This window comes from Acipenser ruthenus, chromosome 7 (genome assembly GCF_902713425.1).
Source record: "Acipenser ruthenus chromosome 7, fAciRut3.2 maternal haplotype, whole genome shotgun sequence".
NCBI classification, from domain to species: Eukaryota; Metazoa; Chordata; class Actinopteri; order Acipenseriformes; family Acipenseridae; genus Acipenser; species Acipenser ruthenus.
This window is the reverse complement of record NC_081195.1, coordinates 66,503,304-66,531,118: the sequence shown is the minus strand read 5'-3', so window position 1 is coordinate 66,531,118 and position 27,815 is coordinate 66,503,304. Positions and strand designations below refer to the sequence as shown.

Sequence of the window (27,815 nt, the reverse complement as noted above, 5' to 3'; positions counted from 1 at the left end):
ACTCAGTCTGCTGCCCTGCACACAGAGATACAGTACACTGCAAATTGTATAGAAAACTGTTTGAAAATTGGCTGCAAATCTGAATTCACAATTATTCTAAAGCTTTTAAACAGACTGCTTCTTCTCTAATGTATCCAATGCCTTCTCACAGGACAAGAGTGAAAGCACTTACATGTGTTTATCTGCAGATTCAGCAAACCCTTAAAGAGCCCACTTGGCAGGAGTTATCATCTTGTTAAGGTTCGATTTGTATCATTTCTGTTTCTTTCATCACATCCTGGTGACTTATTAAAATGCAGAATTTTAAGGGTTTCAATATAGTTCTTCAGAAGCACGTCCACCATCCAAGTACTTCAGGATAACCAATGTAACCATTAACCTGTCCCCTGTAATACTCTGCCCCTAGTGTACCTGAAGGTTAAACAGGATACTGAGAGCTCCATTGAAGTTTTAATGACTGTGGTTTTAAAAAGTCACCAGGGTGTGACGACAGGAACAGCAAGCGATACAAAGTGAATCTAAACAAGAAGAAAAAAACATGAATTCCGATAATATTTCACATCAATACCAAGTTGCTGTTTAACACAGCTATCGTACATGTGGACATTATTTGCTACCTGCCCTTGCTGATTAATAATGAAGATTGTAAAGTTATGTTGTGTGGTTTTAAGCTCCCAGCCTCACCACACATGATGTTGACTCATTGAGAACCACGTTTGATGCCTGTCCAGTCATACACAGTAAACCCCTGTGATCTTTCTTATGCTCTACATGTCAGCCGTGCAAATACCACCATACAGTACAAGGTTCTATCTGCTTTTCAGAGAGGTTCCCAACAAATAAAAACACAATTTTCTGTAACTGAACACTTTAATGTAATGGTAAGTGGGACTGTATACCATGTGCCATTTAAGTTATCGTCCATGATACACACTATAACGTTTTAAACACAGACACTGAGACTCTCCAGTGCCTTTTTCATTCTTTACTCCCCTGTGCTCTGTGTGAATGAAACGTGTCCCAACAGGATCCCTTTTCTCAAGCAAAAGTAAAATATCACAGAGCGAAATCTCTGGTGGCTGTACTTCTGTTTCAGGAAGGCATGTGAATATTTCAAGCTCTATAAAAGTAACACAAAAACCTACACTCCACAAACCCCCCATCTCCCAGGTGTAGGCTTTCATAAAAAGTGAATCATTTTGAACGGCCTCTTATTGTGTAAGTGAAGAGACTTACAAAGACAAGAATGTGAGGTCTTTTACTGAAGTGGGCCCTAAACACATTCAGAGTAAGCACTGTGGTTTAATGCCGTTAATCTCTTGTCTGATCGATATTCTCATCGCTGGTTGACTGTAAGAGATCAGTCTCCCGCAGCCCTGCTTGGCTCACGTTCCTAGCTGTTAGAGGCTCAGCAGCAGCATCATAGTCAGCCCCATAGAGACGCTTCCTCTCCGCCAGCGGCTTGGGACTTGGCAGACTGCGCAGAGACTCCTTCGAGTGCTGACTGGAGAGCCGCCGGCTCTTCCTTGTCTTCTTGAGCAGGGGGACGCTCCACCTGTGGCTGAAGGAGGATTTCTTCACGTGCTCTCTCACCCTCAAACCCTCGGGTGTGTTCTCCTCCATATTTTTGTGTGCGTTCCGGTTGCCTGGTGATGAGCCAGCGATTGTGTCTGTGTTTGTGTCAGGCGGGGTGACGATGACTTCGGGGACTTCCTCGAACACCGAGGAGGAGGGATGCGTGGCGGGGGAGTCGGGGCTGCTCGTCTCTCTCAGCATGGACAGGTGGTCCACGTTCAGCGCCACGTTGCCGTCCCGGGAGCCAGAGCGATGCGTTCTGTGGCCCAGCTCCTCCATGACGAAGAAGGGCCGGCGGGCGTGGGGGATGTTGTCCCCAAAGGGGAAGAAGACGCTGGACAGCTCGCTGCTCCTCCTATAGAAGGAGGGTCTGTGCAGGGTGGAGTCCAGGGGCTCCTGGACGCTGAGTATCCTCCGCACTCTGCCCAGGACTGATTCCTGACACCGCTGCTTCAACTCCTCCATCTCAGCATCCTCCTGCTGCTGGAACACGTTGTGAGACAGTCTGGGAAGACAAACCGGCACAAAATACAGTATTCTACAGTGATGCTGCTGCAGCAATTTACAGTAGGAATTTAGTACAGAGCAGCATGTTAAAGACATGTTCGTACACAAAACAACCCTATGGGATATGTTTCAAGTTATTGTAAGACATGGGATACAACATGTGTTGTGAGGGATAATGCCGTAAATACTGAGGTCAAGATTGGGTTTACAAACGTGTGCTTTTCCAGCACATTATGTGTCTCTGGTTTCTCCTAGTTAACTCAGCGTTTCAGATTGAATCAGTCATGTTGATGCAAGTTTACCCCATGTCTCTGGTTTCAGATTGAATCAGTCATGTTGATGCAGGTTTACCCCATGTCTCTGGTTTCAGATTGAATCAGTCATGTTGATGCAGGTTTACCCCATGTCTCTGGTTTCAGATTGAATCAGTCATGTTGATGCAGGTTTACCCCATGTCTCTGGTTTCAGATTGAATCAGTCATGTTGATGCAGGTTTACCCCATGTCTCTGGTTTCAGATTGAATCAGTCATGTTGATGCAGGTTTACCCCATGTCTCTGGTTTCAGATTGAATCAGTCATGTTGATGCAGGTTTACCCCATGTCTCTGGTTTCAGATTGAATCAGTCATGTTGATGCAGGTTTACCCCATGTCTCTGGTTTCAGATTGAATCAGTCATGTTGATGCAGGTTTACCCCATGTCTCTGGTTTCAGATTGAATCAGTCATGTTGATGCAGGTTTACCCCATGTCTCTGGTTTCAGATTGAATCAGTCATGTTGATGCAGGTTTACCCCATGTCTCTGGTTTCAGATTGAATCAGTCATGTTGATGCAGGTTTACCCCATGTCTCTGGTTTCAGATTGAATCAGTCATGTTGATGCAGGTTTACCCCATGTCGATGGTGGAGCCCAGGAAAGACGGGATGCAGTAATCGGCCGCTGCTAGAGTGTACGGCGGACACACATCCGAGTCGTTCCAGTAGATATCCTTCTGCATCTTCGGCACGTTCATGTGCATTTCATCCACAGCCAGAAGGGAAACCTGCACAGTTTAAATTCATGTATTAATAATACAGTCCGAGGCTGGAGCTGGAGCACAAGTAGCTAGGTCAGGTGTGGCCAAACCCAGGTAAGGGGAGCCAAATGCGGTCCTCAGCAGCGAATTCACCCTAATGAATGTTTCCCACAGTAAAAACATAACAAAGTGTAGTAAAGCATGCTGAAGGCATGGTAGTACATAGGTAACCATTGTAAAGAATAGTGAGGTATGGTAAAATGTAATAATAAACATGGCAAACCAGGGTAAACTATGGTAAATGCAGAGCATAACCATGGGAAAAGTAGGGTACAACTGCAAATGTACTGTGGTATCATTTTATTAGGGCAACCCTGGACCTAGATATATCTGACGGGCAATTCCAGCAGCCACTCCGACCATAGCTACTGGCATATTGTGCTAAGCTCCTATCTTTAGTGATAGACACTGTATATTAAACACCAGAGAACATGCTGTTGATTTTCCAGCACGTGTGACATGTATTCCTGGGTCCTCCCGATCTCACTGACCTGCAGGTTTCTGTCTATGCACCAGTTAATCTCAAAGTCATCGTCATCTTCTCCAAAGGGGTTTATAAGCTGCTCAGCCACCTAAGGACAAATTCAAGGTATACAGGTATGCCTGATGCAAAGCATAAATTAAATCTGTCATGTTTAGTTTGCAGGATATTATAATATCGTACACAAGTTGAAAACCTCATCCATTATATCTTATAGTGATTACTTACATCCAGGGTGTTTTATAAGGTAAACAGATGGCTGATTTGATCACAGTTGTATTTTTTTGAGAATTTTACAGCATTGGGGAATCATGCTGGTTTGCTTCAACCATTTATTCGTGGTTATCCTGGGATTACCCCTTGAGCTGTAAAATGCTCTAAATCCTGGCCTATATCAAGTAGACAAACATTTCCCTGATGAACACTAAAGTACTGGTATATCTTTTACCTGAAGTAGGGGTGGATTTGATTAACTTATACCCCATCAGAATAAACCACCCCTTGATTTTATTAGAGTATTTTACAGCACTGCTGGATCCCCCTGGATTACAACCACCTATTTTAGGTGTAAAACTGGGATAACAATGGTGGGTGATTTCAAAGAGCTGTAAAATGCTCTAATAAAGTGCAGCGGTGCCTTATTGATCAAACAGACCTCTTAGTTTCTTATACATTTTACCTTAGGAAATACACTAACCTTCAGCCAGCCTGCATAAAAGAAGAACTGCAGGAAAGTGAAGACAGGGATGTACATGTCGAGGTCATGACCTGCATAGCCCTGCTTGGAGTCCAAGAACTGACGTCCTATCAGACAGGCAAAGAAGAAGGTGTACACTGCTAGAGTGACAACCTGGAGAGTAGGGCAGGGGTCAGCAGTGAGCTTCACAGGGGATATGCAGTGATACTGAAATAGAGTTCAGCCAGGCTGCTGTAAAGCACATTCCAGGCTGAGATCTGGTCAGCAGTAAGCTTCACAGAGGATATGCAATGATACTGAAATAGAGTTCAGCCAGGCTGCTGTAAAGCACATCTCGGGCTGGGATCTGGAAGGCTGTCAGAGTAGCTGATGTCACTAAATGACAGCAGGATTCGTGAATTCAGAAATACTAAAAGAAACTCAAATCCAATGACAAACGTTTCGACTGGAAGTCTTTCTTAAATGCAGTGTTTCTAAATTCAGCACAACTGAATGTTCAATAGTGATGGATAACAGGATTACTAAGACCACCTGTGAAATGCAGGATGAATCTCATGGAATCGCAGGTACGCAAGCAGGTAAAGTACTGTGTCAAATATTTATAATTAAATAGCAATGTAATAGTCAGCATAGCAATCGGTAAGTGAAACATCTTGTTTCCTGGTTCTTAGTAGTTTTCTTAAGAGCTATGCTGCAGCAAGACAGTGATGTGCGCAGCAGTATTGAAGAGAGCGCCAAGAGAGACTCCTAGGTATTTGGCTTTTTTATATTATTTTAACTCTGGGACTGCCGCTGAGCATGTACTATAATGCATGACTAAACATGTCAAATACCATCACAGGGCTGCTACACTAACTAATAATAATATCAAAACAACATTACCTGTGTGTATACAAGAGGAATGCCGACCCAGTCATAACCGAATAGGGTAGAACACCACGATCTAAACTTATTCAATTCCTACAGAAAGAACAATGAAAAACAATCGCAGCAGCAACAATCGATCAAAGCAGAGCTGCTTAGATGCTTCATAAAGACTGAATCCACAAACAGAGGGATGCAAAGCTTCATTCAGGGGAAGGTTGCAGGGATGACTATTATTATTATTTATTTCTTAGCAGACGCCCTTATCCAGGGCGACTTACAATGGTTACAAGATATCACATTATTTTTACATACAATTACCCATTTATACAGTTGGGTTTTTACTGGAGCAATCTGGTAAAGTACCTTGCTCAAGGGTACAGCAGCAGTGTCCCCACCGGGGATTGAACCCACGACCCTCTGGTCAAGAGTCCAGAGCCCTAACCACTACTCCGCACTGCTGCACTAACCTTATCAGAGATTTATCATCTGGGCTTTTGTATATAAGCATTCTATTACACTATATCATAGTGTCAGGGATACTACTGGGTACTGTAAGGGTCAGGGGATAATCATATACTGCCACTGCCACTGTTAGTTTAAGTTTCTACTCCAATATGATTATTGCAGTTTTTAAAGGTCAACGCCCTCTTTTTACTCATAATAATAACAATACAGTAGAGCCAGTCTTATCCGATCCTGTAAGCTATGATCTCCTTCATTAACTGATGGACCTCTGGCATGTATCATTTACACAGGCTGCTGCCAGCTGAGCCGTACAGATGGAAACTGATCCATGCATTCTTTATTATGGATCTAAAACATCTCTCAGCAGGACAGGACGGATTCAGTCGCAGATTTTTTTTTAAAATGATGGTAATTCAGTTTCATTTTTTCCATGCTGCCACTTCACATACCTGCCCAGTTTAAACATGTTAAATAAAAGAAAGCCAGGGATTCATATAATTACTGTACCGTTAAAAAGCTGAAACTATTTGTTTTTCACTAACCTCCAAAGCCAGTTTGTGTTTATGTGTACTGTCTTGTTGTTTCTGCCTCAGGTTAACACACACGGTTACTTTGTTATAGGCTGAGAAAGCATGGAAACAACTGTTCTTGGAATGCTGTTTTGTAAATTGCCAAAAACTGTATTACAGTGCTTTGCAATAATTCTCTGTATAGTACAGGTGCAGCACCGTACTTTGGTGTTTCAGACACACTACCTGTTAATTATTAATAACGACTCCCTCTGACATACAATATCTTTACATATCTGAGGGACCACTGGAACCAATTAGATTGAATATGACAGGTTCTACTGTAACAGCTAGGAAAACAAGTATGCAATTTAAATAACCCTCTCTCAGAAAGAGCTGGGGGTCTATATAAATAACAGTGGTGAGTCTGAACACACAGTTGCTTTTCAACAAGCCCCATTGCACACTGGGCTCTGGCTGTCCCTGTCGTTGCCTCGTGACAGCTGGCCACTGCAGTACCTACGATCATGATGGTCTGCAGGTCCACGCTGTCCTGTATCCGCCCCTCCTTCCGCGCTTTGTTCACCAGGGTCACAAACCACGCCACCGGGATCCAGTATTTAAGATGGGGAGACTTGAGGTTTTCAAAAATCTTTCTCTCCTCGGGAGTCATGAACCCTGCTCACAAAGAAAAGAAATGCTTCAAACTGGAAAACAATTCCATATAGCATTCCGTTAAGTAACCCATATTAAATGTAAAGCACATGTAAGGCATACACACTGGACACTACTGATCATTTTTAACCTTCCCATGCCTTTCTACAATATGATTTGTTGTTTGTTTCTGAAATATTGTGACCTTCCACTCTGTTGACTCCACAGCTTCTATACTTTACCATGAAGCTGAAAGGTCAAAATATCACATGATTTCTCAAGACCAGGGAGCACAAGCAGAATTACACCTGCCTCCAAACAAGATTCCCGGTCTGGGAATCGATATATATCATGAATATATTCAATACTGGACAACAGAACTGGGAATTCAGAATGAGTGCAAAAAACTTTCAGTACTGCTGCAATGTAAGGGGGACATTTCCCGTCGTTGAAAAAAGTGAGGGGGACATGTCCCCCACGTAAATTATGCCTCTGGTGCTAGTGCATTATGGGGCAATGGGAGTCGTCTTGTAACTACCAGGCACCTGCTTCGACCACGTGGTCCATGGTAGGGAAGCGCTTGCAGACAGCCGTGCTGACAGAGCGGAAGATGAGCAGAGAGGTAAGGTTGACATAGCGCATCAGGGTCCTGCGCAGGAGCCGGCCGTGCTCGTCCCTGCCCTGCACACTGCCCGAGACCAGGAACATGAGCCGGTCCGGCCAGGGCAGGTTCACAAACTGGTTCCACCAGCGGTTCACCACCAGCGTCACGTAGAAACCTGAGCAAGACAGCAACACAAGGGGGCATGTACTCCGGAAACGCTGTCTCACGAATATATATATATACACAAGCATACACACATATACACAGGGTTACCATATGAATCCACGTTCAGTTTGGGACAGTTTGAGACAAGCTGTTTACTGACCCTTCTCTCCAGCTCAAAGTGGACTGATATGTAGTGCTGGGACTAACATGGGTTTTGCAGATTCGAATATTCTTTGACAATTTTTAAAACACAAAGTTTCCTCTCTCAAGGATATTACTGCTTTGCCTTCATTACAGCAGAAGACATGCTGGGGTCGAAATTATGCCCTCTTAATGTACCCACATTCTAGTTGCAGTATAATATGTATTACTGGCAATTTGAATAGGTACAGTAATATTTATTAAGGTTTTAAAGGGATTCAGAAAACACAGATGTGACTTGCCCTTTATGATCCTTGCTGTATTACTATGCTATGATGACACCTTGTTTTAAGAACACAAGACGATGGACTGTACAAATGGGAGCAGGCCATTCCGCCCATTATTGCTTGTACACTTTGTAGCAGCTGATTGATCGCAAAACATTGTATCAAACATTCAGTATCAACAACACGGCTAGGTAACCCATTCCATTCCCTCACTGTGTAAAGAAGTGTCTCTTCCTCCTCTCCTTAATTGCACTTCATTTCCAACTGTGTCCTCTGGACCTGGTTTCTGTGCTCTGCTTACAGTATTGGTTAGGGTTAACCATGTCAACTTCTTTTGAGTTCAAATCAAATGCAAAGAAACCAAATTACATTATTCTGCCACCAGGTAGCGGTGTATCGTACACAAAACTCCCACAGGGAAACATGAACTATTCAAGTGGACAAGTTAAGCAATTATCAATGATTTAACCTTTGCCTCACATTGCTATATGAGTGCTCCAACATGGACATTAAATCATTGTGCTGTAAAAACAATATCTATGCCTGTTTTCTTATTGGAGGAGAATTCAGAAACCTGCCTGGGTGATTGCAAAGACTTATAACAGTTAAAGGGAACTGGATTTGAAGCATGCACCTTGAAAGTGCTGGCGTGGAAGCAAAGCAAAGGTTATCAATAATGTGAAACTCACAGTACAAATACTAAATTAAACCTTGATTCAACTGAAGACATTCAAGACTTCTGGTTTAAACATTTGCCAATTCATGTATTAAGTTTGTTTTAGCGTTTTGAAATTTTGCAAAAATAGTTATGGATGATACGAATAATGTTTCTTAGCAGATGAAAAAAAAGGTGACCTTCAGCCAAGGTTTAAAAAGTGTCACACACAAAATACAGGGAGGAAAACTTTAGAAAACAAAAACAAAAAAACAAACAATTACTACTGTACGAAACGGTTAGACCACACATTGCCAAGCCAGCAGCCTCTGACTGTTATTAATAACATCAGTGTGCTTGTTTGTAGCTCAGTGTGGATGTAGGCCTACTGGTGCACCACATTCTCATGCAAAGCCTGCTGCGTCGCAGCTCTCCCTCTGCGTGCGGCCCTGCGGGGTCTGGTACTCACCCAGCACAAACGTTACCGGGATTTGCTCAGCATATTTATCACAGTAAAGAGACGCCTTTTCAAAGTAACGTTTTTGTTTTTCTGAAAGAAATAATCTGGTGTGGATAGAAAACAGACATTTCAAAGACTTGGCTTCCACACTGTTGTAGACACCTTACGTAACCCATTGCTGAACATGCATCTCTGTCCAGTATGCATGGATACCACGACACTTCCCATGCCTGCCCACACACAATGTAGCTACAAGATATTTAACTGCGAGGAGAGAAGGGTTAATACTGCCCTATAGCTAAAGCAAAGTTAGCCAGGATAATTAACTGTACGGAAAATAAAATGCAAATAAGATCAAATTGGAAAGAATAGAACAGTGCACCTCTGTTTTCTTTCTCCGTGATTTTGACAATGCAGAACTGAGTTCAGTTGTGCTACACGTCTAAACTGTAAAATGTAAAGGGGGCTGTTTTACAGGTTTAAGCAGCAGTAAATTGAAATGCTGCAGCTCCCTTTAGCTCCTGCTGATTGTCCAGTAAGAGCACACCGCTTGCAGTGCAAGGGAGCCTGGCAAGCTGGCTCAAATCCTGTTTGCACAGAATTGACGATCAGGGTAGAGTCCATATCCTGACAATATCTGTTTCTTGGGCTTGGCAGGTAAAAGATTGGTAAGCGGCTTGCAGCAGGGAGGGGACATTCAAATTGGGCATTCCAGACTGGATAGAACAACAAGTTTTAGGTTGGTGGTATTGAAATCCCCCGCTATAGATTTTAAAACAGACCCCAGGGATTATACAATGAGTTGCTGCTGATAAAAGAAAACCAGCCCAAATGGATTAGAAGGCTGTCATTGTTGAAGAGGTGGAAGTGTTGGACCCACCCATTGAGCCATTCCATACACCTCTAGGCTTCGCACGTGGAGGTCCACCAAGGATCTGGTTGATTTGGTGCCTCCATCTGCCACGTGTCATAGCTATCCTGTGAATGGGTTTTTGTTCAAAGCAGCATCACATCAAAAAATTAATTTTTAAATGAACCCTGCATACTTGATATTGCTATTCTTAATATTCACAGCATACAGTCAAACCTGCTTCTCGTCATACCGCCTTCTGCATACTACCACCACAGAACTGGTCATTATAATATACATGTATCAGCCATACAACTCGTTTCTAACCCACTTAATATCACTTTGGGAAATAAACACCTAAGAAGGGTTACATTTAAGCATTTGAATGTTCTGAATGCATCATAATACACGATTGTAATCAATGCAAGCAGCTAGTACTATATCCATTAGCTTCATTAGCCACAGTGTGTATCGGTAACTCGCCGAGATGTGTCTTATTAAACTCACAGTAAAACCTGGAAGGACACACTTTTCCAACCGGCTGCTTCAAATCTAACAACATCTGCAGAGTGATTTCTGTGCACTTCAGCATTTCTGACATGCCTGTATCTTTAGATATTCAAACATGTTATTTCAGTACAAACACATGACCCGAGTGTAAAAGGAATTAGTGTAAAATGAAAATGTGCAGTATCATAGAGGCATTGAGGCGTTATCTCCCTTATTCCCAATACATCATATAGTACTGTAAAAACAAGCGTACCTGTAGATGATACTCAACGCGGTGTACAGCCCTACAAAGACGAGAAACTCGCGGTACAGCAGTTTATAGATGCTGCCTCTCCACCGCAAAAGCAGTCTGTGAAACCCGAAGAACGTCGCATTGGCTACCTTGCTGGAGTAAGTCACGGTCATCTTGAGTCGAAAGAGAGTTTCTGCCGTGTTAATCTATACAGTATGGTCATCGTCAGGCGAGAAAGCTGCAGACAAAGCAGATTCACTTAAAAGCTGATAAGTCCACCCCATTTTCACATATCTGAAATATAAATCACAGCCCCATATATAATTTTCTTTGTATCCTTCACCAATGTCTCTCGCTTTATTATGCAAACTAACTAACTTACAATAAACAAACAAGTACTCTGAGGCAAACAAGTGCTTTCCCTGGCTGTACCTCAAAATAAAAACGGAACATACAAAAGTACAAACGTGAGCGACCCAAGCTTGTATGCTTACCTAAAGTTAAACAAACACCTCTCAAGTCATCTGAAACGACGTCTCGCGTCTATTTTCTTCATGAGCCAACTGCTGAACACGCGCATTGAGACAGCGTTCCACATTAGCTGCCTGTTTTTGTCAAACGGCCACGCGGGAACTAAGGGGTTCAGCAGCTCCCATACCACGGAACAAACACACAACCATTTGCTGAGACTGCTCTTGCTATATTTATCCTTGCAACTGCCCATTAGTACATCCAGGCATTGAAAGCGTGTCCTAACGAAATACACAGTAGCAAGCAGAGGAAGCAACGAGCATACCATTCTGCGCAGCGTGATCTATTGGCAGTGGCACAGCAGTATTAAAGTCTGCAATTGGAAAAAGTAGTGTATTTGATCATCTTTACTCTAAAAGCATTTTAACTGACAGCTAACTCTAATTGTGTTAAATCTATTATTAAAAGTAACTGTTCATTCTGCAAACATAGCCCAAGATGCTTTTATGACTCCTCAATATAAAGTAAGAAACTGAAGCCTAAAAATGATACATTTATTTGTGTTTTCCTACACAGTGATAAAGCACACATTTCTAAGTGTTGAGCTTCATGGCCATCTTGAAATGTCACTGGTCTGGTTACGGGCACGTCTAACTTGACACTCCTCAGAATAGAACGCAGCAATTTGTAGCCAAAAAGAAGGATTTCAGTTTTTCCTGTGAAGAAATATCGATTTAGAAAGCATCACATTCCACGAGTACAGCTTGTGTTCTGATGAATGGGTTCATGCCAATACAGTAGAGCCTTTAACACGACATTTCCGAGTTGAGTTAAAGCTCCACCGCGAGGTCCTGCTTTATACCTAACCTACAGTAATTGTAATTCATTGCGCGGTTTTCCACGTAGTTTAGTACTTTGTGCACTCTGGTAGGAGGTACACTCAAACCCTCTGTCCCCTGCAGCACTCAGAGGGTATTATTATGAAAAAGGGATCCTCAACTGTGTTTGTTATGTATTATAGGACACCAGTAATCTTACTTCATATTTCATTTTCTATATAAAATAAGTTTTTTGCTCAGAAAAACCAACTATATATCTATATATCTTTTTAGGATATTTGCAATGAACTTCAAGATATAAATACAGTAGCTAGTTGACTTGCACATATGCAAACGCTTTGTGAATAGGGCTGAGTATCTCGTAGGTTAGCAATAACCGTGTTTTCAGCAGATCTCTGTAAGACCCAACACACATTAAGAGCCTGGGCTCCCTGTGTTAATGTACAGGGCTGTTGGAGGTAATGCACTCGATTTTTTTCATCTAATCCTAAACCAATTTACTGAATTGATTTGTGTCTTTGGTAAGCCTTAGAAGGAAATCTAAACAGATTGTCCAATATAGTGCACATAACTTTAGCATAACAGAGGCAGAAGTGTTAAAGGGACTAGGAGCTCTTAAAATAAACAAATCCCCTGGGCCGGATGAGATCCTCCCAATAGTACTCAAAGAAATGAAAGAAGTTATTTACAAACCGCTAACCAAGATCATGCAACAGTCTCTTGACAGAGGGGTTGTACCGACAGACTGGAAAATTGCAAACGTAATACCGATCCACAAAAAGGGAGACAAAACCAAACCAGGTAACTACAGACCAATGCCTGACTTCTATTATATGTAAACTTATGGAAACTATAATAAGATCTAAAATGGAAAATTACCTATATGGTAACAATATCCTGGGAGACAGTCGGAATGGTTTTAGGAAAGGGAGATCATGTCTAACTAACCTGCTTGATTTTTTTGAGGATGCAACATCGACAATGGATAATTGCAAAGCATACGACATGGTTTATTTAGATTTCCAGAAAGCTTTTGACAAAGTCCCGCATAAAAGATAAATTCTCAAACTGAACGCAGTAAGGAAATGCATGCACATGGATTAGGGAGTGGTTAACATGTAGAAAACAGAAAGTACTGATTAGAGGAGAAACCTCAAAATGGAACGAGGTAACCAGTGGAGTACCACATGGATCAGTATTAGGTCCTCTGCTATTCCTAATCTACATTAATGATTTAGATTCTGGTAGTAAGCAAACTTGTTAAATTTGCAGACGACACAAAAATAGGAGGAGTGGCAAACACTGTTGCAGCAGCAAATGTTATTCAAAATGATCTAGACAGCATTCAGAACTGGGCAGACACATGGCAAATGAAATTTAATAGAGAAAAGGGTAAAGTATTGCATGCAGGAAATAAAAATGTGCATTATAAATATCATATGGGAGATACTGAAATTGAAGAAGGGAACTATGAAAAAGACCTAGGAGTTTATGTTGACTCAGAAATGTCTTCATCTAGACAATGTGGGGAAGCTATAAAAAGGCCAACAAGATATATTGTGAGAAGTGTTGAATTTAAATCAAGGGAATTAATGTTTAAACTTTACAATGCATTAGTAAGACCTCACCTAGAATATTGTGTTCAGTTTTGGTCACCTCGTTAGAAAAAGGATATTGCTGCTCTAGAAAGCGTGCAAAGAAGAGCAGCAAAGGTATAGACAATGTCGACCCAGGGGACTTTTTTGAACTGAAAAAAGAAACAAGAACCAGGGGTCACAAATGGAGAGTAGATAAAGGGGCATTCAGAACAGAAAATAGGAGGCACTTTTTTACACAGAGAATTGTGAGGGTCTGGAACCAACTCCCCAGTAATGTTGTTGAAGCTGACACCCTGGGATCCTTCAAGAAGCTGCTTGATGAGATTCTGGGAACAATAAGCTACTAACAACCAAACGAGCAAGATGGGCCGAATGGCCTCCTCTCGTTTGTAAACTTTCTTATGTTCTTATGTTCTAATGACAGTGTAGTGAGCCACAGTGATTTTTAACAAAGGCTTGAAGGTGGTGATGCCCATGGTCTGGCCATACTCATGATGCGATCCAGAAGTCCAGTTACACTCAATGCTTACTCCCCATGCAGCAGCAAACAAGGCAGATCATCATGCAAGTGTAAGGAGGATGATTGAATGCATTTGTTTTCCACTGCACCCCACTCAGACCACTTCTGGTGGTGTTTTAGCCTACTTTAACAATATGCCAATACCATTTTAGTATAAAACATACTCTTGTCTGTGCATTCTAGTTGTCATTTTTCAAATATGCAAGTGGCATGGCATTGTTTTTGTAGTTACAATTGTAGCGTTAATCCCCCAGTTGGTAGGTGGCGCTATTGTGTTCAGCTCAGCTCGCTGTGACGTCTGGTAAACACAAGCGACAGGAGCGCATGCGTAGTTGACAGCCACGCAGAGATAGAAGCAGGTATAACAGGAGGTGTACTGTGGTGCACTGTTGTCTAGTGTAAATGTCTTGTTGGTCCATTCATGTCCGAAAGAAAACGTACCATAAAAATTCGGGACTGTAATCAGTTTGTCCTATTCCTTTCGTCGTGAGGTTTGAGGAGAACGTCTGCATCCGATCAAACAAGGTAAGAGATCTGTGCATTGTACAGTCTGTAGATAGCAAACCCAAGTAATTTGATATTCTCAGGTACAGTAGCTAGCTACCTACATGACCAAGACAGTGTAGCTTGTACTGCCATTGGCAAATTCGTGTTTTATATGCCTGATATCTTTATTTTCAGACGCCTGACTATTACATAACATTAATATTACCTAAGAAGTTTGTTGCTGTGCACGATTAATTAACATTGTCCTTACCAGTGGTGTACAGCGTCAAAGAGTTCACGGTAATGTTTTCACATTTATACTGTAATTTAATTTGTTTCCTTTGGAAACAAGATCAATTGCTGTGGAGATGCTGATAACGCCTTGGCTTGACATTGACAATCTTATTATACAGTCCTTGTGAAGCAGGCTCTCAGGTAATGAGAAGGTCATTACAGTTCTGCTGTAGTTGTATGTTAACCACTGTGGCACCACTGGCGGATTGTCTGTTTTACTGTATTCTGGGTAAACCGGATTTAACAATCCTAGTACTGTACTAGTAGTAAGATGGAAAGAATAGGGTGCTGTCTCAGAGTGACTTTAAATAATTCCAGACGGGTTGGTTTTAAAAATGGTGTCTATCCTAACTAAAAGAACTTACCTGCTCGAGACTAAATGAGAATAGTCACATTTGAATCATACACGGCAGTATTTATTATTATTATTATTATTATTATTATTATTATTATTATAAATAATTATTATGGTTGTTGTTTTACATGATATCTATACAATTGCGAGCAAGATGCAGCAACATTTGAGCAGAAGGTTAATTTGTTTTGCATATCCAATATATAAATAAACGTATCACTGTTGATAATGTCTGTTCTAAAATAAATATACATTGTAACAAAATATGTCAACTATATAAGCGTCTGTACAACTGACCCCTTTCGCATTTAAAACAGGGTGCAGATAACCTGGACGATATTTTTGAATATGTAGATAAGAGACCGATACAGCAGTCGTAGCTTGGCCTAGCACCAAGAAGGCAACAATCGTGCACAAAAATGTGACCGTACTTGACGCTCTGGATAAACACATTTTAATGGCCTTAAGGAATTTCAAACATTTTTCTAAAGCGCTTACTAATTGCATTGATATAGGCTTACTGACAAATAACAATAAAATGCAAAGCATCGATACTGGAGTGTCTGGAATGTGAAACTGGTCAGTGTGAAGAATGTGCACACAGTGCAGTAGGTGTGTCATTTAGAACTGTCTGTAGTAGGATTGGGTGGTTTGGGAGTGTCTGTATTTTCCTGTGTGTGTTGTGTGGTTAAACTTAAAGCTTCCATTGTTGTTCCAATTTAAAGGAAGCAACACCAATATTTTCTGTAAAACCTTATTGGTATAATTAAACAGATTTTGAATGTCATAACACTCCAGATAAATGGCTTTATTGCACAAACTGCCACACAATCTGGAGAGCGTTATTGAGTCTATAAAATGATTACCAGGTGGTTAAGAAATGGCAACGAGGCAACGTGAGAACCAGTGAAGGTGGATTTGTATATACTGTACTAGACGGTAGTGTGAACAATGTGTGTATTAGGTTAGTGTTTCATTTTAATTTGTATTTGGCTGAAATCAATCCAAACCAGATGGTAAAGTACAATACAGTACAGCAAGAAGCAGGCTTGCTTCACTTCACTGAAACACACCCAGCAGCTCTGAATACATCCAGTAGTCAAATACAAAATAGAAAACATAGTTTCACCTGGTCTGCATCCTGATAGACACTCGTCGCTAACAGATGGTTAGCTATTATATTTAAGTACAGTACAAGCCGAAGGAAACCTGTGCTGGGGTTTTATGTGCCAGCTGGGTATCTCATAATAATCCTGAGTGTTCAGTTTCCATCTCTGAGGATGATAGCTCACAGGAATGGTGTTTAAAATGTCATGTAACAGCATGGGCATGAGCAGTACTCAAACAAACTACTTACAGTAAGTGGACAGAGTGGCAAAAGAGCAAGCGCTTGTGGTGCTGTAGCTAAATGTCTCGTAATGTAAACAAACTGTCTGCTTTCTGGGACAACTGGACGAATCTAGTAATCAATTGTTATTTTGTAATTACATTTTCTGGGACCTGCTGTAGCTTTTTTTTTTTTTTTTTCTTAATGAAACTGAAATCATTAAATACTAACGTCATGGAGTGTTTGGGATCCTCTCTAATGATGCCATGCAGATTAGAAGTAGGCAAAACATATTGTGCCAGCTTTACAAGCCTTCATTCCAGTGGATCTAAACTACTTGCTTTACTGTACTGAGAGGTTGCTATTCTAAAATGAAAATATTCTTTTCCATTTTAAAATGGTGCAAACTTTTCCACTGAAGAAGTCAGAGCTTAGTAATCCTGATCTGCTGTAACCCAGTATTACCACCTGTGTATGAGAATGAAGTGCTTGCCAGGCTGCGTCTCTCTCGTAGAATAATGTAGCTGTCACACTCTGTATTTACAACATTCATTCATTCATTCATTATTTATTGTGCCCTTGTGATCTGAATACATAAAGAAGGTATACTAAGCAGCTGGCAGCAAGAATGTATCGGGGTTGGGGTTAGAGGGGGAGGGGAGGGGAGGGCAGGTTAAAAAGCTGCGTGGCTGAAAAGTATTGGGTCCGACACGGAAGTCTGGAGTAAGCATGCCAGCATACTGTGCAAATATAATACATACTGTATAGTGACAGGTGGGCCCATGCAAAAAAAGGTGTTATTAGTATAGTTCTGACATCAATCAGTTTAAAGGTGTCATTCAAAAATAAATCAACTAGTTATTCAAATGAATTTAGATCAGCATGTTTTTGTTTAATTAAGGAGATGAAACAGGCTGGCTTCTCGCTGAACCACAAGGCACTGATTCCTAATTTCTGCAGTGGGACTGGAGGTGGGGGTTGTGTCAGAATAGCCTGGGGTCTTTCTGCAGTGGGACTGGAGGTGGGGGTTGTGTCAGAATAGCCTGGGGTCTTTCTGCAGTGGGTGCAGGCTATTGCTGTCTAGTCATTCGTAATGAGTGTGCCAGGAGCAGTGATTGCTGATCTTGCTGTACAATGCTGTATCTCATGCAGCTCAGCACTGCAAGCATTTCCTTTTGCATTATTAAATTTACCACAGTTAAGTGTAATGTTGTAAGTGTAGGCCTATATTCCCATCTTACTGTATAGTGGGGATACTTTCTATACAGTTAACAGAACATGTGCATTGTGAACTGTCGTAAAGGGGCGTGGTTTCAGGAACATGAATGCTCTCAATACATTCCCACACTAAAATAGCAGCAAATAGGAAACTGAAATATAATCCTTTTCATTAGTAGGACTATGATGTGCTAAAATGAACACAGCATGTGTTAAAGGCACATCGATAATGATTCAGCATTCATGTAGGTTAACAGTACTTGTAAATGTGTGAAGAGACTATGCATGAATACAGTTTTCAGAATGAATATGGTAAATTGTGTGCAGCGTACATACAGCATCTCATTCTTTACTGTAAAAAGGGGGATTTTGTGACTGTGCATTGTTTATCATTTACTGTACATTTCAAATAAAATACGTCAAACTGATGGTTCTGTGTTTTCATATTGAAGTAAAATAATTAATTGTTGGCCTGAATGAAGTGAAGGACTTAGGACTGTAGCACAGTGCATTTTGTTACCGGTACAGTAATATTTTATAATAATACTGGGGATCACAGATCACCAACCTACTTAAGTGTATACTCTGTTTACATTGTATAAATATTCATGAAAAACTGAAATGTGTTAGACTGCATCAATATTTAATTAACAGAACATTGTTTAAAAAAAAAGTTACAAAGTTTTACAGGATGTTTGTAATAATAATAATAATAATAATAATAATAATAATAATAATAATAATAATAAAGCAAAGGTGTCCTTTACTCCATGTTACAGGTTACCACTGTTGACGATGACAGGAGTAGTGCAAACGCATCATTACAGTGAATTTGAATTTGTTACTTGCTTTGATCTGGACATGAAATTAGCAGAACATACATGATCTCCTGGCTTTCCAGGACGTGGAATAAAGGCTCCCATTCTAATCATTGTGTGTCTCAGTTGGAAGGGCATGGCTGCTTTACGCATTACCGTACAAAGTGCTTATTCAGCCGTGTATAGATTAATATTCATGCTTGAAGACTGAGCTGTGATACACTTCACCATTCAGGTCAGTAATCCACTTTATTTAAACAGATCTCTACATTCGCCTTAATAGTTCCTTCCACAAAGACGCACCATGGTATAATGGAATCAGAGTGTCTAAACCATGAAATCACAAACAGACGTGTACATTTTGAAAACAGATTCACGCGTGAGATGTTTTTCTGCCATACAGTGCGGCTCACAACAGGCTTAGTTTTTTAAAACATTTTTTAATTGCTATGAATTCTGTAATTGCGGAACATTAGTTGCATTCAACTGAAGAATATTCTCAGTTGAATATTCTTTGCCTGTTTTTTTACAGTAAGTAAACAGATGCCAGAAAACGTGGTTAAAATCCTCAAGCAATATTAGAATTTGCAGTCAACATCCTTACCAGCAGTTGCTATCCCATGTGTATAATTGTAATCCCAAATCTCCAGGAACGTGTAATAAATGCGTGTCTAATAATGGGTTGACACAAAGGCTTCTGGTGATACAGTGATGTCATCAGTTTGTGTAGAATGTGCCTCGGCTGTATGTGAAAGGCCTGCAAGGATTGTGTCTAGGAGAAAGAAAGTTTCCTTTGCATACAGTACACTGTTTAGTGATTTTCTGCTGAGTCATTGACCCTTCTAACCCTGGTACTGTAGCTGCCAGGCAGTTTTTAATCCCTGGATAATTCCAGTTTCCTCAAGGGTACATTTCGTCTTTCTTAGAAGCTTAAAAGAAACCAACACCTGAACCATAGCCATCGTTTCAGGTCACCCACACAAATATAGTGCTCACAGGAGCGCAACGATATGGCCCTGCCAAATATTGTGTAATCCCCTATCTAGCAATAACAAACACTTAAAGAGATTCACAGCTCCACTATGTCAGAGCAAATACCTGAAATGAGGCAGCCAAAGGCACCCTACTTGTTTTGAATGGCCATTATATAATGCATACAGTAGCCCCCCTTTTGCACTAGGATATTGATATTGCTATAGGTATAATTAGACCCTTGTTTTTAGGATTAGTCATTTATAGGGGCATAGACAGCTCTGTGCAAGATCCCTGGTTTTTAGGTGCATGGGGAGCTACAGTACTGCTGCCCTGAGTTACTGGGGGTTAATGTATCTAGAGTGACTGAAGCACATGTGCTGCTGTGGGGAATAACAAGACTACAGCAAGTAACAGCAGAGCTTATGATTCTGCACTGCCATAGCAGGGGTAGAAATAAGACTCCTATTGCATAGCAGTTGCACCCATTCCAGGTTTTACTATAAGCTTGATTAGCCACAATGTAGAGGTAACAAGTTCAGGTGCATCTTACTAAACTCACAGTAAAATCAGGAATGGACAAAACAGCTATTCAGTGAGAGTCTTACTTCCATCCCTGCATAGGGAAAGAGAGATCAGAGCTGTACTCCAGACTTTTTTTTCCAGCTTCTTGTTACAGTACGTGCTATCCTAGTTTCAACTCTTTACTATGCCAAAGTGGTAAAGATAGGGAAAGTAGTAGTAACACGAACTGTACTTGGATTACTAGATCATCCCTTTTCCTCTTTGGTGGTGTTGACCTCCTCAAAAGCCAAAAAATGTAATGTATAAATTATTTTCAGAACCTTCGACTGTGCTGTACCACCTCTACTGTAGGCACAGAGCACAGACAACATGTGTACAAAAGATTAGAAAGTGAAACAAGGTAATGCTGTGAGTTTGACCTATGGTACCGCTTGCGTAACTATATAAATACAATATTTTATTTATTTGCAAATTGTTTATTTGTATTGAGCTTAAGTAATTGTGTTTTAATACTTATACAGCCACTTAAACAAAGCAGGTACAGTAGCACTTACTCTCACAACCAAAGAGTTCATCCCATTCATTCGACCCTTGTATTATATTGTGTAAAAAGATTCTCTTTAGTGGTTTTGGGGTTTGTGCCAATACACCCAGCATCTGGAAAGCCTAATGTACAGTAGCATTGATTTGATAAATCCAGTGCTCTGACTGAGATCCTGTTTTAAAATAAATGGGACTCCTTAGTGCAGCTGTGCTGGTTGTACAGTACCTACCTGGGAGGGTGGCAAGGGTCCTTTGTGGTGGAAGGGGGCTTGTCGTTCAACCTGAAGAGTCTACAGTGAAAGATTGGTTCGTTAAAGCCTGGTCATTTTAAAGTGATTATAAGCTAACAAAATATTGACTGCCGTACTTTCAACCAGTAACATAAGTTGACCCAGAAGACACAGGTGAAATGACACAGGAAGTTCAAGTGTTACAGATTTCCTGCGAGTAAGGCATGGAAACTGAGAACTTTCTTTAACCCAGTGTAGCACAAGTTTGTTTTAACCCCTTAAGGTACACAAGGAATTGAGCAGTTGTTGAAACAATTTCTTCTTAAAATACATTTCAGAGTGACTCAATTTAGATGACCAGATCTAACCCCTGTTTCGTTCACCTCTGCAAAAATAAGAACGAAAGCATCATTTGTACCTTAAAGGGTTATTATGAAAATACAGTAATCCGTCGCGTATCTGACTGCGGTGGAACCAGATAAATTAATCCTGTTTTAAATATCATTATACACAGCTGTAACAATTACTATATTCACACAATTATTGTTTTGAGATTCAGCTTTTATTAGGGAGCTCCCCTAAATCCCTTGTTTAGAAAGATACAGGGTATTGATGCTTGTGACAGAGTAGCCGTGTGGATGCGTGCATTCGCTGCTGAGTGACAGACAGGAGATCGAGATGGAGGTTGAAGTTGATACACCCCGCAGGCGTACAGGAATTATTTACATATCAACACACTGAACAGCTCATGTGACACTACCAGCAATGGTTGCGCACGGAGCGCGTGCAACACAGCGTACGAAAACTTTGGTAATATCTACAATCTCTGAATTAATCTTCCCTGTTGAATAATAAACTAACGTTGCTGAAGAGATTGATCATGGCGGTTATGCGCCAGATTACTGTACATATTTGCTTTAACATGTGTTTGTTTCACAACTGCACATTTTATATCTGTTTCTAATGGAAGTGTAAAACAGGTCAAATGTATGCATTTATTTTGTTAGATAGCATTCCTTTAAAGAGTTAACTGGCGCTTGACTGCTTTAAACAAAGAAAGAAAGCTTGAAGCTCTTGTATTACTTTGCTGTGTACATTAAAGGGCCTTCGAGTATGTCTTCGGAACAGCAGTCATGAAAGTTTCACATTCCAGATGTCTCAATTTGGCCTCGTAATAAAGTCCTTCTTTCTTGACGGCCTCTTGTGTTCACTCACTGTAGCAGGGCGCCTTCTTGGTAGGACATTATTAATGGGTTTTGTCGTTCAAATTTGTTACTGTTATTTTATCCGTCACTGTATCCCCAGCATCGAGGATATAATTGTGGAGACACCTGTATGTCTGTCTATCAGTCCTTATCACACATTAGTGTTCTGCATATATACAGTATATTGAGAACTCCATTGTTTTTAACCTTAATAGGACTTTAGTTATTGAGTGCTTCAAGTAGCTGCATAGAGTCATGATGAATCATAAATCCAAGCAGCTGGTTTTTCACTTGTTTAATTTTGAATGGTAAATGAGCCCAATCAACAACAAAGACCTTTCCCTGATTGTCAGCACCTGATTTCAATGGAGAGCTTAAAGGGTACATAAGGACCTTTTTATTTTATTGTATTACATGTTCCCATGTGCTGCTACAACTGCTACGTCTGGAGGCTAGTAAAGTTTGCTAATTATTGGTGTAAGATCAAGGCAGGTATCATGTTCACCATGTAGAGTGTGACAGACAGACAGACAGACAGACAGATGGGCTTAATCGGCATAATGGTCCCCATTTTTTGACTGAGGACCCTAAATAATAAAGCTTTGTGTAATAAATGTGACCGATTGGACATTAGGTTGTAATAAATGTGACTGATTGGACATTCGGTTGTGCTCACATGCAGTCAATATAAAAACTACTACCCAGCCTCTCAGACCGTACAGTAGAATATGAAATCTCTGTGCAGTAACTGAAGCCAATGGCAGACCCTGCAGCGTGGCCTCCCTTCACGCTGTCGGATTTGGACTCGTAACAATCGTTTTTCCCTCTAAGGGGAATGCCAGGACACAGTGCCACTGCTGTCTCCTTGAAAGGAGGAACGATGCTAAAGTGCTGCTGAAGCAAAATGACCATGACAGTGACCTTGAAGAGAAGCAAAGAGGGTTTGATTTTGAGCATCCAAGCGGCTGTGACCCGCGTCTCTGTGCACAGCAGTGGAGTCTACTAATCAGGATTAACCCTTGCCTTCCACTGCAAATCTGTGCTGTGCAGTTCCTGGCAAGACCAAACACACACACACATTATATCTGTATTTTATCCTATGTGTGTGGGGGATCCAAAGCATATTTATTTATCGTACTTCAGTGACCAGCTCCTGACATCACCAACACAATCCTCCAGTTTCAATAGGCAATTCAAATCATAGCGTTACAATGGTTCTGAAAGTGCGTTCGACATAACTACTGAACTTTAAGTGACTCCGGGTGAAATATAGAAATCAATAAATAAATCTCTGTTCATTTTGAAACAGGATGAATAATTATGACTCTGGGTGGATAATAAATAATTTTGTTGTACAGTATTTTTTACCCTGTAATACAGCAAGCAGCTCAAAAGTACAGGACTGCAGGTCTTCTGTCCCTGTATTGTGATGTATTGACTACAAACTCAACCACTGTGCTATGAAATCCTACTCCAGTCTCTGTTTTCACATCATCGCTAATATTATCATGCACCCTCCACCATATGGTGTTCAGTTAAAGGGCAGACAGCATGCAGCCGATTTCAGTTTTGGTATTTAATTATTATTTTTTTATCTAAGAGGGAAGAGATCTCTACCGATTTGGCTCCATGCAACAATACAGTCGGGTGTGACTTTATCCCCCACTAAAACAGGGTCTGGCTCTAACTGCAATGCAATGGGAGACACTGGTACAGTTGTACATATTGTGAAGTCATTTATTTAAAATGTATGACTCCTATAAATCATGCATAAGATGTTCTTTCTGTATTTGCTGATAAATGCTTATTGTCAAATGTTAAATATGAATGTATTAAAAACATACTTCTTACACAAACTGTTGTGTGTTTCTGGTTTCAAATATTTTAATGGATATTCTTTATTTCTTTTCAAAGGAAACTACAAAGACATACCCATTATGATGTGTTAAACTATCAAGTCTGCTACACAAGCATCACACTACAGTACTTGAGGTCACCAGTAGGGAAACTGTCCAGCAACTTTTCACAGAATGGTATGTAGTGAATTGAATTTGTTTTTATTTACCAAAAGCGCTGTTCCTAATATTGGTAATAAAAAAGAATGTCTGTACAAATATCTGAGCAAAGATATTTTTTATGTATCTATTCAGCAGCTGCAATACTGAAGCTGCTGTCATAGAACCCATATTTTGTACCTCCTAGTTCATCACTTTTGGAGATTAACCTTTGGGCTTGTGAAAATCAATTCTGTTTTACTCAGTTACAGTAGGTTATGTCTGTTGTATACAGTGTCTGATTTGTTTTTATAGTTTCAGAATTATATTAACAGAAAGATTTATTATTACCAAGGATTGAAAGTGCTTACTTAACTTGCAGTGCATGGTTTCCTGTTGAAAGTACAGTAATCGCTAATCTTATAAATAACCCTATACTGTAGCTAACATTGAATCATTGTGTGTGTGCTTATTTTACAGTGTCGCCACTATTGACAAGTGTTGACTGTTTCATGAATATGTTTACTCCTGATCAATACAGAGTGAATTTCAAAGGAACATTTCAATTGGGGGCACTAACAGTTATGACATTAATTGCAGTACAGTGCTCTTGACTTCTGTCAGTGACATGCACAGAGCAGTATGTCTAAAGAGTGGAGTTTCATTTCATTTGTACTGCAGCTGCTATGTGTTACCTGGGCATGAATACCTGCAGTATGCACAGGTTCAAGTGCAGTCACAGCAGTGTACTCTTTTTAATCAAAAAATTCTGATGTTTTTATACAGCTTGAAGTATTGATTGGATTTGGATACATTTTTTTAGAATTAATCAGCTAAGTACGAACTCGGTTCCTATTACTTTCGAAGTAAATCCGTTTTTGCAAATTGGTCAAAATAGCCTCTGTTATCGCCTTCCTCAAACTGACCTGCTAAGGATTCACATATATTGAACAGGAGTTCACTGTGCAAACACAGTTTTATTATTTGGGAGATGTTGGCGGGTTTATATGCTGCATTTACCGAAATATAATCACTTTTTGAATATGGCTGTTCACTGTAGATTTGTGAGGCAACTTGACAAAAATGAAAAAAATTGCAATAAAAAGCAATGGTCATCTTGAAGAGCTTTTGTGGTAAATTAATTCAGAACTTTTCTGTACAGCATTTTCAATATTTGTTTTGCAGGTTTATATACACAAGCCATTTAAATATTTCTTTCATTTTGCTTTTTTTTGAGTTTTTTATGGTACACTTTCTCAGTCTTGGTGTAATAATAATAATATACGACGCAGTTAACTGTACAGTTAAATACGTTTCAATAAGGAAAAAATATGTATAATAATTGAGTGCTGGGACTAATATCAGAATTGGAAACACCTGTATATGTACTGGAAGCGAAAAACATGTGTGTCAGTCAGAAATGACACAGTTGGCAGAAATGAGAAATATGTATCGCAACCTGTTTTGTCTTGCGCAGATTTACCACCTTACCAGAAGTTGGCAACAGTTTCTAAATTAGCAATAGGTAAAATAGCACTGTGTGGGATTTATATATATATATATAATAGCTCCAGCATCTCCAGCTCCAGCTCCGGAGCCAGAGCGTGGCCAACCCTAATACAGTGCCACATGATTTAAAACAATTCCATATGGTGTACAGCCAGGGTTTGTTTTTAAGTTCTAAAGAAACGTGTCACCTGACGGTTCTTTATTACTGTAACCTAGGGCGCAATGCAGTATGAGGCACAGTGTCTACTACAGTCCTGGGCAAGCTTTTCACAGAACCCTGCAGGGATGAATGGAGGCTTTCTGTTTGGAGAACCACATAGCCAGTCATAACAAAACATTCTTTAGCTCAGGTTATTGAGGGTATCAGAATGTGGGTACATGGAAGCATCGTATCTGTGAACCTTGTATTTTTACATGTGCATACTGGGGCTGTAGGCCATGGTAATCTGCTTTCCTAATGATACTGAAAGATCTCATTTTGTAATTCTGTACTTACGTCCTTGCTGGTGGACGTATGTTACTGCCCGCTTAATAAGAGAGCTGTTTGAATACTTCCCTGTTTTATTTTCCCCCCAGAACTCGAGCAAGGTGTCAGATTGAAAGCAGGAATCCTAAAGACCTCTCTTCATCCAAAGGGCAGGTATGGCAACGGAAACTGCATCCTCTCATTCTTCATTTAAGACTTTGCAGGGCTCCCCAACTTTGCTTTGGATAGAGGTGTCCACTTGTAATAGTTTTAATTCAAGCACCTTTTACACAGGTCTCGGACAGCCACAATATACAGTATTGATCAGAGCGTGAGTTGCTAGCCAGGAAGGACCATTTCCCTGTAATCGTATCACACTGTATAGTGAAGGAATGCCCCTGTGTGTCATTGTATCTGGTTTCCAATGGCCTATTTAAAAAGAGATACAGTCATTAAGGTTTACACTAATTGAAAAAGTTAAACTTTTAACCTTCCTCTATTAGAATAATCTATTTCCTGGTAGAGATACCCTACTTCAACAGTGGTGTGTGTGCACATTCTAACTGCACTGCGGTTTAATGAGACAATATAGGTGGCTAGAAAAAAAATGAGTTAATATAATGTAATATAAAGGGCAGTATGGGGTTATGTGGAACTGTGTCTAAACACACAAGTCCCCTCTACCTGCGCTTGACACTAGCTTAGATCACTAGAAAATGTTGCATTCCATCAGATGCTGTCACCATAAAAGCAGAACCAAGTGGTTCTGTTAAAAAAAAATAGTACTGGGCAACTCTGAAAACCTTGTAAGGCTATTGCAATACATAAGAATGCTAGAAACAAGGACATAAGAAAATTTATGAAAAAAGTCCATTCAGCCCATCTATGTTTCTCCAGTTCCTAGTATCTGATTTATTTTAAAACTTTGTCCAGTGGGCTGTTAAAGGTTCTCAGTGATTCAGCACCAACAGCATGGCTAGGCAGTCCACTCAATCCTCACTGCTCTCTATGTGAAGGTGTCTCCTTCCCTCTGTCCTAAGTCTAGCTCCACTTAATTCCCAACTGTGTCCTCTGGTCCTGGTTTGTGTGCTGAAGTGCTTCAGTCAAGTCCCAGCTAATTCTTTAATGCATGCTGTTCCCTCCTCGCTCTCGCAGGGATCTGTATGATGAGTTGTATGAAATGGCAAGTGACTCCCTTGAAGGCTTTCATGAAGTTAACCTGGCTTCCCCCACCACCCCAGACCTGCGCACAGTGCTTGAGGCTCGACACCTCAAGCAGTCCGCCGCCGCGGCCATCCTGTACCGCACTCGCCCGTCAGTGAGCTCCAGCCCCGGCCCGCCCAACACCCTGGACGCGGCACAGCTGCCCACCCAGCCCGTATACTCCACACCCAGGCACCTGAGCACCGACGAGGCCTCCAGCGGCAGGTGAGTGGCTGCACAGAGCTGCAGTGTTCATAGAGTTTTATATTAATAAACTACTGCGAAGAAGGCACTGGCTGAAACGTTTGTCTGCTTGACTTCGTTTCTCAGAGTTTTACCTTTTGAATTTCGATTCAGTATTTTGTAGTTATAGATAGTGGTTTTTTTTTTTTTTTCGAAAGAAGAATCAAAATGTTGCAATTACAGTGCTCTCTCGCTATAACATGGGTCTCGGGGGACACACAATATGAGCGTTGTAACTGAAGAGCGTTATAAACAGGGGAGGGGG

General features: G+C 40.6%; 2 protein-coding genes across 10 annotated transcripts in view; one reads left to right on the top strand and one right to left on the bottom strand.

Annotated features, from left to right (window-relative positions):
- Window positions 1-392: 392 nt before the first annotated feature.
- On the bottom strand, window positions 393-19,444 carry LOC117415059 (bestrophin-3-like). Of its 6 annotated transcripts, none has more exons than XM_059027649.1 (10): window positions 11,229-11,369; window positions 10,756-11,028; window positions 9,152-9,246; window positions 7,376-7,609; window positions 6,700-6,854; window positions 5,218-5,295; window positions 4,336-4,488; window positions 3,649-3,729; window positions 2,973-3,124; window positions 393-2,080 (listed from the first exon to the last, which is right to left on the bottom strand). In XM_059027649.1, the coding sequence occupies exons 2-10, from the start codon at window positions 10,905-10,907 to the stop codon at window positions 1,312-1,314; spliced, it is 1,869 nt and encodes a 622-aa protein (XP_058883632.1). In that variant the 5' UTR covers window positions 10,908-11,028; window positions 11,229-11,369; the 3' UTR covers window positions 393-1,311. The 6 variants fall into 6 exon arrangements, with proteins under 6 accessions (XP_058883632.1, XP_058883631.1, XP_058883633.1 ...); XM_059027648.1 differs by having other exon boundaries at window positions 10,756-10,972; XM_059027650.1 differs by lacking the exon at window positions 5,218-5,295 and having other exon boundaries at window positions 10,756-10,972; window positions 11,229-11,370.
- Window positions 14,489-27,815, top strand: part of LOC117415060 (rab-3A-interacting protein-like) — a 25,987-nt gene continuing 12,660 nt past the window's right edge. For 2 of the 4 annotated variants that reach the window (XM_059027656.1, XM_034024994.3), the window contains exons 1-4: window positions 14,489-14,687; window positions 24,050-24,168; window positions 26,215-26,278; window positions 27,260-27,532. In XM_059027656.1, coding sequence (XP_058883639.1) covers window positions 27,285-27,532 — 248 coding nt within the window. In that variant the 5' untranslated portion in view covers window positions 14,489-14,687; window positions 24,050-24,168; window positions 26,215-26,278; window positions 27,260-27,284. Of the gene's footprint in view, window positions 14,688-23,735; window positions 23,846-24,049; window positions 24,169-26,214; window positions 26,279-27,259; window positions 27,533-27,815 lie in introns of all 4 variants that reach the window. The other 2 variants (XM_059027654.1, XM_059027655.1) reach the window with 2 other exon arrangements.